The sequence below is a fragment of the Nipponia nippon genome, unplaced genomic scaffold (assembly GCF_047370975.1).
Source record: "Nipponia nippon isolate SJK-2023a ecotype South Korea unplaced genomic scaffold, ASM4737097v1 scaffold_1, whole genome shotgun sequence".
In the NCBI taxonomy this organism is placed as follows: domain Eukaryota; kingdom Metazoa; phylum Chordata; class Aves; order Pelecaniformes; family Threskiornithidae; genus Nipponia; species Nipponia nippon.
Genome location: NW_028262290.1, coordinates 103462102 through 103479778, shown reverse-complemented (window position 1 = coordinate 103479778; position 17677 = coordinate 103462102). Strand labels below are relative to the sequence as shown.

The 17677-nt window shown below is 45.5% G+C and overlaps 1 protein-coding gene across 7 annotated transcripts in view; it reads left to right on the top strand.

The window, feature by feature from the left end:
• The window catches only part of SLC66A2 (solute carrier family 66 member 2), a 68477-nt gene that overhangs the window by 46807 nt on the left and 3993 nt on the right, over positions 1–17677 (top strand). For 3 of the 7 annotated variants that reach the window (XM_087765366.1, XM_087765360.1, XM_087765334.1), the window contains 2 exons: positions 13590–13768; positions 15078–15176. The exons of 3 other annotated variants lie outside the window; for them this stretch is intronic. In XM_087765366.1, the coding sequence (XP_087621492.1) occupies positions 13590–13768; positions 15078–15176 (278 nt within the window). The remainder of the gene's footprint in view (positions 1–13589; positions 13769–15077; positions 15177–17677) is intronic. One more of the 7 variants, XM_087765351.1, reaches the window with a different exon arrangement.

Here is a 17677-nt window from a genome sequence, read left to right as displayed (position 1 = left end):
CCAGAATGCATTCCCCTCTCTGGTTCTACTCTTGAAGCAGTACTTTGCGTGGCACTGGACATCGATGGGTCTGGGGACTGATGAGACAATATACAGCTTATGCTGCTTTACTGCAGTTGGAGTATGTTCATGCAGATGCACATGTTAGTACTCTTTCTTTTTTCAGGTTCTGTTGCAGTTTTATATATGTTGCAAGTACCACGTATACTTTATAGCACCATGCAATCCTGAGGTGACTTGATGGTCTGTCTCTAAGCATTATCGGGCTGTTCCTACTGTGAGTGACTTCTGCTAGTGTATTACCTTCTGTTGAAGGGGCTGTTGGAAATACTCCTCTGAACTTCCCTTCCTGTGCCTGCTTCTCTGTCTAAAAGCACGTCAGAGAAGAGACCGCAGTCCTGGAAGCACTGAAGGGAGCCTGTAACAGTCCGGCCAGGCTGAGTTCTCATAGGACTAAGTTTATCAATTTGCACGGGTATTTACCAGATGGGGACTAGTTGATGTCCACTGCTCTGTGCAGTTATTTACTGTTCAGTGCAGAATTAACATGCATGTGGATGGTTACGCTGTCAGAAACAGTTGAACTGGTGATCCTCTGCCCATCAGCTGGGCCATAATGGCTGGCTGACAGACATGCTCTTAGCAAGCCTCAGTGGCAAAGTAAAATAGACGAGTTTCAAGTGTCTTTGTGGCTTTAAGCTCAATGGGGAGAGCAGTGAGAACTAAGCTGTTCTATGTAGTGACCTTTTGGTCAATTATCACATCCTGATTGGAGGCGGTAACTTCTTAAACCACAGTAGCTCTGTCACTTGTGGTGCATGAGTGGAGTCCATGTCCTTGACAAACATGACAGCCTTTGCTACTGCCAGAGAAGGTGTTGTTTGGAGGTCCTCATGGCTTGGCTGAGAAAAGCAGCAATATGCATCTGTCTCTGAATTGGGGCAGAATGGGACACAGCAGCCGAGTTGTTAAGTCTGTTTCTACTTTAGCAAATAATTCCTTTCCTAAACGTAAACTGACAAAATAGAAATGGAGAATAAGGTTACAGTATGTGGCCACATCTGATCAGGGCATCCTGCCAGACTCCTCAAACATTGTCTTGTTTCTGAAAAAAGGCAGCAAAAACCCCCAAACCTACAGCTCCCCCGCCCCACCACCCCTTTCTGTTTAAACAAGAAGTTGAGGATATCTCATGCTTGACGTAGCAGACATTTCCTGATTATCAAACTTGGAAACTGGGGGCCATGAGAGAGGTGAATGGCACAGGTGGCTGTGGTGGCAGGCAGGATACCCTTTGGGAGTCTGTTGTGAAAAGGGTCCCATCATCTCACCTCTGTATTTCAGTCTGCTGCTGCCTGAAAAGTCCCCTGCTGAAGGTGTGCTCAGTGTCTGAGGTAAACATCCAGAGGACATCTGCAGCTGAGTCAGTTATGTTTATTGTAACAAGGCATGGCTGGAGTGAAAGAATCACAGTTATGTGCATTGTAGTACTCCTGAGAATGAGTCTTCCAGTTCTTTGATATCTCTGTTCTGCTGGATATAGCTCCTCACTTCTTATTTTTATTGATGTCTTCATTTCTCCCTATTTCTCTAATTTTCCTTCTTTTTGTAGCAATATCAGTACTAGGTCCTATCCTCTCTCTGAGAGAGCAGAGACCAAAGGAGAAGCTGGAAAGAGATGGAAACAATAAAAGCAGAAAGGAGATGCATGCTGAGTAACAGTTTTGTGGAGGGAAGATAGTGTAGTATGTCCTGGTGGGCTGATGATTGAAGGGTGGAAATTTTCCCATAATTAAGGAAACCGAAATAAGCCAGTCAAAGGAACAGAAATTTTCATTATCTTCTCTTTGGCTATTCATCTGATTACTTTTGGAATTAGTACTTTCTAGAAACTTAGAGCTCTGTTCACATGTTTAAGTACTTTTGAATAGTTGCAAACCTAAATAGTACAGTCATAGTTCTATTAATTATGGTACTAACCTTGACAGAAGTGCTTTTTAAATGAACCATGGTACAAATTAATACCTATCAAGGAAATAATCACTTAATTTAATCTCCATTCAGTTCAAGAACTAAACTAGTTCTGTCCTGTCACCTAGTAAAAGAGTAATTTAATGACATTAATTGTTATCGAGATGGATTAGAATCATGAGTATGCTTAGGTTTGCATCGGTTATATAAAGGAGGAAAGCAACCTCAAAAGAGCTTTGGAATATAGGAGGCATCCTGTTAGATGGGAAAAAAGCATTATGAGGTTAAAAGATTGCTCATCACTTTTAATTTTTTTTTATATTATGTGGTAAAATATTTCAAGATCTTGATGACAAAAACCATACGGACAAGAACTTCCTCTGTCATTTATCTTTGTGTCCCCACTCCTCCTAAGATACTTGCCTCCCAGTCGCTTTCCCCTGCTGATAAACTACAGTCACGAGAAAGGCTGGTGTTCGGCGTGAGGCAGCGGAGGTGAAGGGAAGGTTGGCTCTGGATCTGGCAGCAGCACTGCTGCACACAGAGGTAGGGACCTGCTGGTCAGTTCACTGGGAGAATCGCATCCTTGCGGGGACGACAGTTTTTGTGGAGCTCCTGCAGGGAGGAGGCATGTGCTTTTGCGCAGGGGTGGGGAGAACCTCATCTCTGTGGGAGACAGGCTCATGCAGGCACTGGTGGTGTTATGTACCCTTCATGATCCCATCAGACCTCCCTCCACCAAAGGGGGAGGGTGGAGGGTGTTCCTCTGTGTGTCTGTGACAAAGCTGTAGGTGTGCTGTCCTGCACGGGGATGTGTTAACCTTGGGACTGCACAAGGGTGGATTTGCTCCCTGTTATATTGCATTCCTATCTGCTGCCCTGCCCTGCCCTGCTCCAGAAAAAAATAACTGCCCTTTGTTGAAGTTTTTCACAAAAGTTCGTCAAAATCACCTGGCAGTGACCCCTTTTACTGTCAGCTGCTGCTCCCCATGGAGCAACGGTTTCTTTTCAGGCAGTGCTTGGAGCTCAGAGCCGCTGGATGGCAGAATCTCCCCAGGTCCAAGAAGGAGGTCTGGCAGTAGGACTGAGCTGGGCTGTATTATCTTGAAGTTTCAGAAGCCACACTCAAGGTGATCCTGAAATGTGCCCATCAATGGTTAGCTTGGAAGCATGTGGGTCCAAAAAGCAAGGTCCTCTGGCCGTGGTTATTGAGCTCCTGGTGTGCGCTGTTGTCTCTTCCCCGGCTGCACGCTGGGCACGAGGCAGCAGGTGCTGTGCCTGGCTCCGGGCTGCATGCGCAGTGCAAGGTCAGAGGGACGGAGCTGGGAAAGGGCTGTGTCGTCCCTCTGTGAGCTGTTTCCCAGGTCTCTCTTCTAGCCTGTGGCCAGTTTTCCCTCTGCTTGAAAGGAACCTCCTTTCTGCACATCCTTGGTCTTCTGCGTTTGGCTGACACAGGGTCAGACTTCGCCACCCAGAGACAGCTGGCACAATCAGTTACCTGCTTACGTGGTGATATGAGCCTGTCTTGAGAAATCTGGCCTGAAAAGGCTGAATGAGGAAAATCTCAGTATTGCATTCAATCAGATTATTGCGTGATAAAATAAAATACTAATTAAGTTCCTCCTGTGGCAGTACTGGGTCGATCACTGTGATTATCCTGTTTTAAAAACCACAAGTCACTGAAAGAGAAACAGTCAGCATTTATTGTCTCAGAAGCTGCTGGAGCGAAGAGTTGCAAATTTTAAGAATGCTTTTCCTTTCAGAAGTGTTTCATGAGGTGCACTGCAGCTGTGGGCTAGTTAGGAGCAGGCATTTATCTGAAATGTATCCAGTGAAATAAGTGCAGCATAAAGTGGTATGAAAGAAAGAAATGGTATTAAATGTATATCCTGAGATAGTATTTTCTCTTTTCCCCTATAGATAATATTAAGAATACTAGAAGACAGTATTTCTTAGGGAGGTAAAATTTTGTTGTGGGGTGGTTTTATTTAGTACTGCTCTATAGCTTTTTCCTTTATGACACATGCAGCTCTTTATATAATTTTTTAAGAGAAGCTTTTGATTTCTGAGGACAGCATTTGTCCAGAGACAAATCCTGGCTTTATTCAAACTCTGTGAAGATTAATGCGAGCTGCTCGATTTTTCTGCCTGTATTGGATTAGCCAGGTGCTGTGATGAACAGATGTAGGAGGCTTTATTCAGGACTGGTTAACCAATGTCTGGCCACCTCCTCTAGTGAGATTTTAGACTTGAGATTGGGCAAGTGCTTTAAAAATGCCACTGCTGTGGTTTCTTGGGATTTCTTAGCCTGAGGGAATTTTTGAATAGTGAATAGGTAAAACAGATCCAGTGAGATACTTCCTTTGGAGTTCTGCTGTTTAAAAGAAAACAGAACCCTAAGCTAGAGAGGAGTGGCAAGAGTTATGGATGTTTCTGCTCAGGCACTAACTATACATTAGCTTCTTAACTAAAGAATAAATTTAGTTCCATTGAAAAAGAGATGCTAGATGCAATCAACATCTGTTAGAGCAACTTTGTTACATATCTGTGCTTCTTTGGGGAGATTTAGTAAAGGAGAAAGAGAAATTAATTGGAAAAGGACTTAAAAAGTGCTTAAAAGAAAGAAAGTTAGAAGAGGATGATGCAAGCAATGGCAGTATTGATTTTTTAATTTTTTTTCGCAGCTCTTGTTTCTCACTGACAGAAATTGCATGGATGAGAGCAAAATCAAAGAAATAGGAGTAGGGATAATGGATGCCTACATGAGAGATTTCCTTTTCTGAGTATGCCATATAGATGAAGCAGACACTGGCCAGTACAAGGGTGACCTGAGTTAGTAGTGCATTGTGTCCGGCCTGGGACTAGCACCAAGGAAGCTGCTGAAGACAGGGAACTGTTTCTCTCGGGCTTCGGAATTGTAGCCTCCAGATGCTGATATAGCAGTGTCTACTCTTATTCTTAAAGTAGTAGCCGCTTTATGTATTAAACAGTCAAAATAGAGAAGGTGGAAGAGGGGTATGGGAAGTAGGGACCATTTAGTTTAAAAAGAAAAAAAAAAAATAGAATGGCTTTGTGGGTTCAAATCATCTGACCCAACTGAGAAGCAGTTTTTCATTATGGAAAGCATTGTATAGACAATCATAAGGGACTAAGTTATAAAAGAGAAAGTGGTTTTCAAGAGAATAATTAGGAACTAAAGGGTAAATCTGGGACCCTGGCAAATGGAGAAATCAAGGTCTTAAGTGTGAGCCAGAAATACATTGGGTAAATGAAAAATTATTAGCACTACTTAAAAGTCGTTTGTACTTATTGTTGTATAGGCAATTCCTTAGTTTCACTGCCTTTCCTATTGCACTAAGTTAATCAAAACTGTCTGTCAGTGTGCTTGCAAATTGCCTATTTTAAACTATTCTTATCACTTACTGTAGTTCTATGATTGTATTCATTTGTCTTCCTAAATGCTCTTTCTTTCTACTCAGATCTTTAGTTTTCTCCATGGGTCTGCAAAAATCGTTGTCATTGCTTCTGAGGCTCCAGCCAGCATTCATACAATTTTCTGGGGAAGTTTTACTCGTTTCATTGTTTTGCTTTGGTGACATTTCTTCTTTCAGTACTGTGGCACTGATCAGCTGGTTACTGTTGTCCTTTGTGGTGGCCTTTATATAAAATAGTCTGGGGTTTCTCATTTTTGGACTTTGCATACACATCCAGGTTTGCAGGAGTTTGGGGAGTAGTCAGTAAACAATTTTCATGACTGGATGGACCAGGGTTTGGTACAACTGTAAGGCTTACTGCTTACTGCTTCTCTTCTCTCTTCCCCTTTTCATTTGTGGTTCTAATGGATTCAGGAACATCACATTCCCTTCCTGAATCTGGCTGTTTTAAAGTTAGAGGTTGAAGAAGGTGGTCTCTAGTCCTCAGAAGATTTCTAGTTTCTTCTCCCTTTGAAGTGTTACTACATCAGGAAAGTAAACAGGCTTGGTCTCTCTCTAGTGCATTCAGAATGAGGGCAGAGTCCTGTCAGCATGTGAACAGATAGACTGAAACCATTTTGTTCTGATCCCAGGAAGCAAACAGATTATCTCCTCCACACCCTCTTTTCAGTTACAGCAGACCTGTGATCTCTCTGCCCTTAATCCCATGTTCTTTCCCTTCCCTGTGCAGTGCTCCAGGTTCAAGGACCTGCGCTTTCTGCTTGACTCTCTGCAGACATGTGGCCTGCGGGTTGCTGTGCTGGGGTCAGCGCCGCATTCACCTCCGTGCTTGCCTGCTGTGTCTCCCCAGAGCTGTTCTCTCAAGGCCTGCAGCAGTGCAATATGAGGCTCCAAAGAGAGTTCTTTGTGCCCTGTGCACTCAAGACATCTGAGAATTTCAGGAACTGAAGGAAAAGGCAGGTGGAAAAACCCAGGAGGGAGTGGGAGACCTTTCCTCAGCCTCCCAGCACTTCTGACAGTGTGAGTGGCAATATCCAGTTCCCTTAAGCGTCATCCAGATTGCAGCAGAGTGTGGACTGCTAAAGCTCTTGCACATATTGAACCTCTTTCTCCTTTCTCTTCCCCTGGCACCTCATCCCATCAGTTCAAAAAGTAAATTCAAAGCAAACGACTTCAAACCAAAAGCATTAATCTTTTACAAATAGTTCAAGGTTTCTTTACAGTAATAGGAATAAAGCACTGCTGGCATCTCTAATCATTGCTCTCTTTAGTTGGTGCTTTTCCCTGTGCCCTGAAAATTTGAAATACAAGAGAAAATCTATTGTATTTCTTTTACAAAAACATTCTGTTAAGTTTGGGCACTCCGTTTTCTGCTGGCAAGGAAGTGTCATGGAAGGTATTTTGCATAGTTAAGGTCAGGTCTTGCCAAGTCACAAAAGGTCCAAGTTGAGCTTATCATGAAGGCACCTGAGAGATGAAAGTTTTCTAAAAATGTCTTTTTCCTCTGTTACCTAACAGATTTGGGAACAAAAGTGCCTCAGTTCTTGAAATTCCAGCACCTGTATTGTTTTGCCAGAGTTCACTGCAGCCAGTTGTGTAAGTGGGATAAGTTATCTACTTACATGGTTGTAGAATTGTCTCTCTCGGTGCAGTAGGACTGAGTGGGATTAGAAATATGGAATGGAAGTAAAATGAGATTTGGGATTGGAGGAATGTGGATTGAGATACAAGGATACAAATATCCATAATGGTAATACTGATGGTGATGAAGATCTGTGAAGTGTGCAGAGTGGTGAGTAATTTAAGTGGTTGGTAGTAGATGAGCTAGAACAGCAGGAAAAAAAAGGTTGGTGGAACTTGGGCTGGGACGTGACTTTGCAAGGTGGTCCAGAAAGACGAGAGGTTTTCTGTTACAAGTTGACCTGCAATGATGCATTTGGTCCTCTGCTCCTCAGACACAGAGGGACAAGCAAACAGAAGAAGAGTGGGAAGTGCAGTGCCTGACATGTTGGATGATCTGCCTGAAAACTGAGACAGGGGAGGAAGTGCTTGTAGCATTCTTCAGTGGGATGTAGAAAGAAACAAAACTTGGTGTCAGAAAAAGCTGTTTCAATAAGGCTCAAAGGTAGGGTTTTAATTTGTTCCGGGGAGGATGGCTGGGAATGATATATATCCACATAAGGGAATGGAATTATATGCCAAACAAGATGTCCTGGTGTTGTCAGGTAAGCTTTCAGGGTAGTGCTGGAAGCCCTGTCCCCTCAGATGCTAAATCTTGTATTGGAGAATTTCCTAAAACAGGATTCATAGTGTGCAAAGGGGCAGATGGCAAGAGTTTGGGAATGAAGATGGGCTAGGGGATGTCTGTCCTTGAAGTGCAAAGACCCTACTTGGGCTGAAATTTTAAGATTTGTGTCATGCTACTGTGTGTGGGATGTGATTGTGATGCTTTTATTTCCTCCCTACAGCATTCAGTTCTGTCCACAGCAGGGCTTTAAAGCACCGCTCTGCAGCCACTGTGGGTCGGTGGTAATGCTGCACACGGGAGGTGGCTCAGAAAGCGTCGGGTTTGTGGTGGCACCTTCTGACAAAGCACAGCCTTCCCGCCGGGCTTTGCTTTGGGAAGGCACACAGGTGCATCACTGTACCTCTGTGCGTGCATGTGCATGTGGAAGGAAAGGGGAAAACCTGGCATATAGAGCTTGCAAGCGGTTATTTCCTTATAACAATAAAGCATTTTTGAGAAGAATGTGAGCTTTGTTTCTTGCAAAAATCTTACCTTATTTCCAGGCAGTAAACTGACTGGAAGGTAGGACTTTGTCCCTGAGTGATCGCTCTTATTTTACATACTAGTGTGTTTGAGGTTTTAGTTTCTCCAGTGTTATCTTAGAATGTGAGAAGCATTTTACTAGCTGAAGGATGTGATTAATTCATGAAAAGTGATGACTGTAATATCACTAGATTTTTGTCCTCGGGGGCACTGGCTTTGGAGACAGCCACTGAATGCTAGTCATCTAGAACAAGGTAAGCAGTAGAGCTAGGACTGTTATCTTGTCTATGGTGATAACTGCAGTTATTGAATTGAAATACCAAAAGCGTGCTCAGGCTACGTACTGGTTACCATATGAAGGTGAAGGGAAAAATGTGGTCAAATTACCTCAAGTTAAATTGGATGAAGAGTCTGATGATTTCTTTGTTGTTTAGGGCAGGAAGAAAGGAGGATTTAAAAGCGTGACAATTTGAGCCTTGGGACACACAGCTGTGCTGAAGCAAAGCTCTATTCCCTCCTGTCTTTTTATTACCTTTCAAATTGAATGTGTCCCTAGTTATTTAGACCTAGAGAAGGAAGTACACTGAATGGTGTTGCCCAGGGACATTATTTTGCCATTTCTTAGCAGTGGCCCTGTGGGGCGTAGCAGTGGTGTCCCTCCTGGCAGCGGGCAGGCTGCAGCAGCCAGGGTGTGGGGGGCCAGTTCACCCTGCGGGGAGGCGAGCCATGGGAAGGAGTGCTGCTTCCTGGGGTTTGCTGCTGGCCGGCTGCATGGCAGCAGGGGTGTGGGGATGGCCCCCTCACCACCCGCCTTTCGGTAGGTGGTGTGGGGCCCCGGGGGTGGCAAGATGACTGGTTCAGCTAGCTGTGCCAAGCAGCTGGAGTGTCGATGGGCAGCATGAGAGCGTCTAGAGCAGCATTAGCCAGCAGCTGTGCCTACAGCTCCGTTGATAGTAATGCCTTGAGCAGGAGGTGAGAGACAGGGAAAGGGGGACAGATACACAAGAACAACTTCATGAGCGAGATGCTGAAAGGTGGTGTAATTTCGGTGTGCTCTGCACCATTTCCATTAAACTGACACTACCATGTGCATTGGCAGCTGACTGTATTACTGCAAGCACTGCAGGGTGTGATTTGCTGCCCCAGCACCTAACGCTCCCTGTCATGGCACCAGGTCTTGAAGCTTCCAAATCCACTAGCAGCAGAGGCAGAGCCCATCTCATATGAGTTCGTACCACATGTCTGAGCAGACCTGAGCTTTGCAGTCTGGCCAGCATCCACTTGTGTCTCCTGGCAGGAGGGGCACCGGTGTGAATTGTGGTTCAAGTCTTTCCTCTGATCCACAGAAGAGATGTATTTTCACACCTGCTGCACAGACTTAGGGTGTTTGAGGCTGTTAAAACCTGCTGACCTTCTTTCTGCAGCACAAGTTGTAGAGTACTAGAAATATTTTGTAGCTGCTAAGGGTTACGAGTTTCTGGACCTTTAGGCATAGCGGCTTGAAATACCAGTGATCCTGGGCTATACACCAGCTCCAGCCCTGCGTTGCATGTCTTGTAGTTTCCCCTTGACTCTCCTTTGACAGACGTGTTCTAACAAATACCGGCTTTTGGGTCGGCGTGCTAAGTGGGGTGAAACTCCCTGCTGCTCTTGGGAGTTTAGAAAACAGATGTTCAAGAGGAAAAATAATTTACAAGTTCCTGTGTACCCTATTTTACTATAAAACTTTGTTGTTTATATGTGAGTCTGCATAAGATGCACATATTAAAAAAGAAGCCACCAACAATCACTTTAGACTGCATCTTTCTGGGTTTGTTTGCCTGACAGCATTCCAGAGTGAAATCCTCCATTTCATCTTTCCTCACTGACGTCCTTGAAAATCACAGGAGCTTTCAGATAGTTTGCTCTTGTATTCCAGCCCTCTGTGGTATCCATTGCTCATGGATGCGGCTTTAACTCAGTTGCTTTAGCTCAGTTCCAGAGATCCAAAATAAATGTTGGATCTATCTTGCTGCATGCTCCTCTTAACTCCTGCTAGCATTGCGGGGCTGGACAAATGGCTCCCTCTGGAGAAGGTCAGTGCTGCTCCAGCCTCAGAGGAATTGTTGAGAAGTGAGGTAAGGCACTTTCGCCGAGGCAGTGCTCATAGGACTGGTGAACCGTTTCATGCTTGGATTCCCAGCTGGCTGTGCAGTATTTAAAAACAAGATCTGTGCTTGCTCACACGTAAGGACCTGTCTTAGGGTACGCATGTTTAGTTTCCAGATTTTCAAACTTCAGACGTGTTGGATATCCGATCCCAATGTTTTCTTCTCTTTTTTTTTAATGGCCTTTTAATAATTTTTGGCAGACTAAACAATTTGGTTAGCATCAGAACTCCCTTTTTCTTAAGCCATATGGCTTTTTGTTAGGAACAAATGCTCTATTTATTAATTTTTGTTTGTTTTGTGCAGTGTTAAAAATACCATGGCATTTGGGTTTCATGTTTTCTGGTCTGTGTTTCACTGTTGAAGGCAGGCCAGCCTCTGATTGAAGTACAGTGTTACGGATGCTTGCTGTCTTCCCTAAGTAGACTATTTTGGAGCTGCAAATGAAAGCTGAAGGTTTTCCAAAGTCAGGATGTTATAACTGAATCTGCTTTCTCTTACAGACATTCCCATGCAAATGGCTTGTGGGAGGTAACAGCTTAAAAGGTTGCAGGAGAGATACCTTCTGCACCCTCTTCCTCGCTTACCAAAACCAAATGCAGTGTTCAGAGTACTCATTGACAGGCTGGCTCGACGTGGACCTTATTCGTGAAGGAAATACTAGCTTGTCGGCTCTTAAATTATTTTATTCTGCTTTTATATCCCCCCCCCAGTCATATAAAGAACTGTCACCATTTTTTAACATATATGAAAGTCAAGTGCTAATATACGAAGAAATGTCAGAAACTATGACAGTCTAAAAAGTCAGATTTTTGAATCTGGTATCACCTGTGTCTTGGTCTAGCACTTGACCATGATGTGGGGAGGTTGTGGTCAACTTCCACTGATTCTTGAACAAAAAGAGTCCAGGCTAACTCTCCTCTTTTTAGTTCCAGTTGCCTGAGATAGAAAGAAAAAAAAAAAGGCAACTTTCAAAATAGATAAAGGTCAATGAATTATACTCATTTTTCTGTTATTGAAAATAACTTAGAATTTTTGAGTTCGTTGACTGTCTGAGCACAATTAGCACTACGTTTGTGACTGCAGCAGGATGTAATTACATCAGGGCAACACGTACCTCCTGTTGCTATTTGTGCTGAAATGTCTGGTCAAACCTCTACAGAATTTTTCAACGGAAGTGACTGTCTAATGTCTGATTCTCTTTGTGTCTTCCAGCTTGCAGGGTATTTTTGGGTTTGTGTGTTAAGCTACAAACATGCAGAGTCATAACATTGATGTGGGAAAATCCACGGTGCGAGCAGGAAGCGAGTGCTGCCATGTCTTTCTTCTTGTGTACGTTTTGTACTAAGTACCAGACCGTGTTCTGCAGGCTGCTGCTCTGCAGCTCTGCTAATGTGCTACTGTTTGTAAGTTATTTTGATGGATGGTTGGAACTAGTCGTAAGACAGACTAGTTTACCAGGGAGGAGGAAGAGGGGGTTTCACATCTCGTATTTTTTTACAAGATCTTTTATTTGGTAGTTTTTGCTTCTTTCAGATGAAGGAAGAAGAAAGGTATAATGACCAAGAAGTGGCCAATGTTGAGCAGAGCGTGCAAAGATTCCAGTGGAAAATCAGAGACTTGAGACTGTCACAGCCAGGTTTTGAGCAGAAGGAATGAAGATGCTGAAAAGCTTTGATTTGAGTAGCATTAGTCCTGCATAAGGGGGGTTGAGCCTAAGTATCTCATTGTTCTGTAAATTACTCAGTCTCCAGTACAGTTCCTCAAAGAGAAGCAAGAGAAAGTTGTTTTTGTTTTTGTTTTTTTTTTTCCATTTGAATACAGTTTACGAGCTCTTTCTACATCTGAATAATTTCAGGAGTATTCTGTGAAAATTATGGTTCGTTGGCTGACTGCAGATACGGTGTACTAATAGGTGTTTTTTACCTCTAGTTGCTGTCACTTCAGAATTAATGCACAATATACAAGGAACCTGAATGAAGCAAATTGTTCCTTGAGAAAAGTGAATGCTGTTTTCCAGCATGACATTTATTTATTTAGCAAATGAAGATTGGTACAGTGGCTTTTGAAATCTCCTATCGGTGGCAGAGAACAGCAGCGCTGTAGGGCGTTTTTATATTACCATATTAAAAAATAGCATTTAGCAACCTACCCCTAGTCTAGTGCCTGATCAGAAGTGATGGTGTCCTTCTCAGAATTAATTCCAACAGCAGAATAAATAAGTGCTCTTCCAGATTTTAAGAGCAGTTGAAAAATACCAGCCTTTTCTCTTTGTGGTCAATTGTAATTTACACAGACTCGACACCGACTGTTAGAACATTAGCAACTCCTTGTAATGAGCTCAACTGTAAGGAAGGCGCTTGCTTCCAGGAGGTTTGTTGTCATTGGATACTGCAGTACTGATTTACATTACTGGGAAGTGCTATTTTTACCGCGAGTCTGCTTCAGCCTCTGGCAATACCAGCTATTTCAGCGCAGTTCCTGCCTCCTGCCCCTCCAGTTGGCATCTCTCTTGTCACACAACCAATTGTTTATTCCTGCCTCCCCAAATTGCTCTGTGGCACTGCTCACCCCTAACCTGCTCATTCATTTGTGCAAAGAGCAGTTGTGGTGTCCTACTAGACCGTGTACTCCGTATCAACAAGGTGAGCATTTCCTGCCTTCCGCGTCTTCCCAGCTTAGCTTTGGGCTATTTCAGGAAAAGTATCAGTTTATTTACTTTTACTCCTACATCTTGCTTTGCTGTGTAGCCAGTGCTGTGCAGAACAGCTTCGCTCATGTGGCCTTGCGGACGTCAGAAAGATAAAGCGTGAAGTTGGTCTTTGTGAGATAGGTTGGGAAATTTTTGCTGCATGCAGCCGCCTTGTGCTGTGCTGTCCAGTCTCAGGTAGTGTTGATGGTGGGCCCTGATTGCCTCTTGCAGCAAAGCCTCATCTACGTTAACAGTGCAGCATTTTCCCTTGCACTGTGAAGCCAAGGGCCAGACCTACGCCAACGGGCTGTGATCTGCCAGCCGGTGGCCCCTGGCACATGGCACTGTAAAGGAGCAGAGCCATGCAGAGGACTTGTTCAGCACCACTGGCAGCCTGCATTGGAGCCGCTGCTGCATCATGTGGCTCTCTGGGAGACTCATGCTGTGGCTGTGATCCCACAGATTTTCCATCACGTGGCATGCAGAGCCCTGCAGGGGAAGAAAGCTGAGACTAGAGGGTTGCCCCCCTTGGTGTATTGGTAGTTTGTTAAAAATGAGCCTCTTGTGTCTTACAGGAAGGGACTGGAGCTTCATTCAGCAAATGGAGGTTACAGCAGAGCAGTGGAAGAAGGGCTCAGGTGTGCCCTCCCCTTTTTCCTCTTCCTTCCCCACAACCAACTGAAAACTCAGTTTCTTTTGGGCAATAAAACCCTCCCTTTCTGCACAGACACTGCTCTTTTCTCCTCTGGGGCAGGTAAGAGGCAGCTATCTGCCCAAGATAGGTTGGTTTCTTTTCTACCCCAAAAGTAAGAATAAATACAAGAACTACCTCTCTTCCCCAAGTGAGCGGGTGAAGTTGAGAAGCTGCGGACAAAAACTGGCTTTTCTATATTGTGTGGCATCCTGAAGTGACACGATAGCTGGAAGTATGAGAGCAGTGATGGTGTATCCATGTGATCAGTCACGCATAGTCATGCACACACCATTGCATTATTGTGAATGGCATCTGCATACGCAGCAAGGACAAGGCAATTCCACAGCCCAAATAAGGGCGGAGGACCATTACTATTTTACCCGAGTGTCTGGAAATTAGGACGTGGCAGAAGCCACGCTGATGATGTACACTTCATTCAGCCCCTCTCCCAGCCTCCCGAAGCTTGGGCCTGTGATGTGCTAGTGGGGGCAGGGGCAGCTCTGTTCCCCCCGAGATGCCATGCAGGCACTCGATGGGTTTCTCGCCAAGCTGAAACTTTCAGGCTGTGTGTGCAAACGGGTGCTGGTTCAGATGGGGGAGAGCCGACAGCAGTTGTAGCTGTTCCCCTCCCCAGGATAGGCACTGGAGGAGTGAGACACAGACTTAATTGGAGAGGGTCTGGGGGCGTTCGGGGATGCTTGCAGACATTACAGTGATGAGGTGGGGGTCCTGGGCCAGCGCACGCCTCTTCTGCTCATTCCCTAGCTTCACCCTTGTGGTGGGTTGACCTTGGCTAGACGCGAGGTGCCCACCAAGCCACTCTATCACTCCCCCTCCTCAACTGGACAGGGGAGAGAAAAATATAACAAAAGGCTTGTGGGTCGAGATAAGGACAGGGAGGGATCACTCACCAATTACTGTCACGGGCAAAACAGACTCAACTTGGGGAAATTAATTTAATTTCTTGCCAATCAAAATCAGATTAGGATAATGAGAAATAAAAACAAATCTTAAAACACATTCCCCCCCGCCACTCCCCATCCCCCTTCTTCCCAGGCTCAAGCTTCACTCCCGAATTCTCTACCTCCTCCCCCCAGCGGCACAGGGGGATGGGGAATGGGGGTTGCGGTCAGTTCATCACACGTTGTCTCTGCCACTCCTTCCTCCTCTGGGGAGGACTCCTCACACTCTTCCCCTGCTCCAGCATGGGGTCCCTCCCACGGGAGACAGTCCTCCATGAACTTCTTTAATGTGGGTCCTTTCCATGGGGTGCAGTCCTTCAGGAACAGACTGCTCCAGTGTGGGTCCCCACGGGGTCGCAAGCCCTGCCAGCAAACCTGCTCCAGCCTGGGCTCCTCTCTCTCCACAGGTCCTACCAGGAGCCTGCTCCAGCATGGGCTTCCCATGGGGTCACAGCCTCCTTTAGGCATCCACCTGCTCCGGCGTGGGGTCCTCCAACGGGCTGCAGGTGGATATCTGCTCCACCCTTAACCTCCATGGGCTGCAGGGGGACAGCCTGCCTCACCACAGTCTTCACCACGGGCTACGGGGGAATCTCTGCTCCGGTGCCTGGAGCACCTCCTCCCCCTCCTTCTTCACTGACCTTGGTGTCTGCAGAGTTGTTCCTCTCACATATTCTCACTCCTCTCTCCCGGCTCCTGCTGTTGCACAGCAGTTTTTTCCCCCTTCTTAAATATGTTATCCCAGAGGTGCTAGCACCATTGCTGATGAGCTCAGCCTTGGCCAGTGGCGAGTCCATCATGGAGCCGGCTGGCATTGGCTGTATCGGACATAGGGGAAGCTTCTAGCAGCTTCTCACAGAAGGCACCCCTGTAGCAGTCGTCTGCCCGTCTGCCGCCCCCCCCCCATGCAAACCCAATACAACTCTGAATGCCCTTGTCCCAGGCTGTACTCCTCTGTCCATCCACCCCAAATTCAGGTTGTTTCCAAAGGACTTGTGTCCTAAGTTCCCAGCCTCTTTTTCCTACCCCCTTCTCATCTGACCGACCTCTCTGCTCCTCTGGTATCTCCTTGGCTTTCCTCTGGGGATCTTCATTGCCTCTTCTCACTTCTTGCATGATGCTGTCCCTGTTTCCTTGCCAAGCTGTTTTCAGTTACCCCACGCACTTTTAGGTCTGTGCTGGACATGCTCCTTTTGTCCAGTCCTATCCTCTCCTCTGGAGAGCAGCCGGCACTCCCACAGTCACTGCTTTGCATTAACCCCGGGTTCTGAGATCCTCAGTGCAGCTGTAGTACTAAGGTTTTGTGGAACATCAAGTATATTGTGTATTTTTATTTTGCATTTTTATAGTACCTTTGTGATTTGCAGGTTTTCTCTGCTGTTTTGTCCAAGCTGCTGGACAGAGGAGGATGTATATTTTTTGATTCAGTGATAGACTCGTGGTGTTAGCTCTTCAAACTATCCCTTAGATTTTTTAAAATCATTTTTGCCAAGGGCAAGTTGAGATTTTCCTGTGTATAGAGCATTGTCATGTCCTAGTGAGAACCCCAGGCATGATGCTGATTTCCTTGAGTGTCTGATGTACAAGCTGAAGAGTGGGGCTCCGGAACATGCAAAGGCATTGGAGCATGCACCACGTTACCCAGTTGGTATTGCAGGCTGTTGAGTTCACAGGTGGCTTCCTAGCAAAACCCAGATTTGCTCTGGCAAACGCAGCACAGCGTGTGACACAGCTAGAGGTGTGCTTCTAGTGCTTGGCTCCTACGCTGCTGCTGAAGTGCATGTGTCCGTGACGTTTCCCCCCAGCAATTATTCTTTATTTGGGGGAGTAAACTCTTTTGTAGGCTGTACATCTGATAGTGTGGATTTTCTCCTCCACATCTGCACTGCACTGTGGGGTCACTTTTAAAACCCTTGGCTTTCTCCATGGGGAATATGTGACAAATACCCTTTGCACATTAAATTCCTATTCAGATATTTCGTGGCATCACTGAATTGCCTTTCTGTCAACAGCGAGCAGTTAGTTTGACCTGCTAGGTCAAAGCATGTGCTTTTAGTGAGGGTCCCCAACCATGCCAGGACAGAGTCACAATTAAATTGTCATCAGTTGACCAGCAAGCACTGATAAGCTTAAAATTGGAGGAGGAGGAATGTTGGCTTCCTGCAAGCAAGGTGCCAGTTTTATTACCCTCAGCGTTTATCGCCCTTCCTAATTAAAATCCCAAACAATCCCCGCCACCGCCTGTGTCTGTAAACCTCCCATAAGTGTGCTGTAAGGTGACTCGGTGTGACTGGGAACATGCAGAAGGCAGGTGGTGCAGGCTGTTTGCACCAAGCACAAATGACACTGTGGGTTCCGCAGTTGTTTTCCTTCTCTGATTATTTATTTACAGTTTTAGAATGACCTTGGGTGGGGAATGACTGCTTACTCAACCCCATGTCCTCGCTTGCACCTCCACGCAGAGACTCTCTTTGGAAGGTCTATAAGATTGTAGACCTGGTTTACGCTCTCAGTCACGTGAGATGAGTTACAAAAAGGCTTGTGTTCCCGTAGTGCGATGGGGCAGAATAAACTGATGCTCTTGGCCACCCTTCCCATAGGGGGAGAGAGTGGGCTGCAGCATTTGGCTTGCAATAGCATTGTGTACTTGTGTCCAAAATACAAATTGTGCGAGCTCCCTGCCTGAATGTTTGACAAATTAAGTCCTACCCTGCTGCATGGGCCTGACTGCATTTGATGAATTGGAGTCAATGCTGGCAAAACGTAATTGCTCTTAATCATGACAAATCAGGTGCAGTGTTCATACTGTGAACTACAAAGCTTTTGTCCACTACTGCTTATCCAGCTGCTGAAAAAGCTCTCCTGTTAAAGTGCATGAAGCTCAGAAACAGCCTTCAGGATCTGGTTGTTCACGTTTTGTTGAGGGCACTGAAAAAAATTTGGTCTGTTTGAAAACCTTGCTTCTGTTCCCCAGAGTTTTTCCTGATGTGGGGGAGCAGGAGCTGGA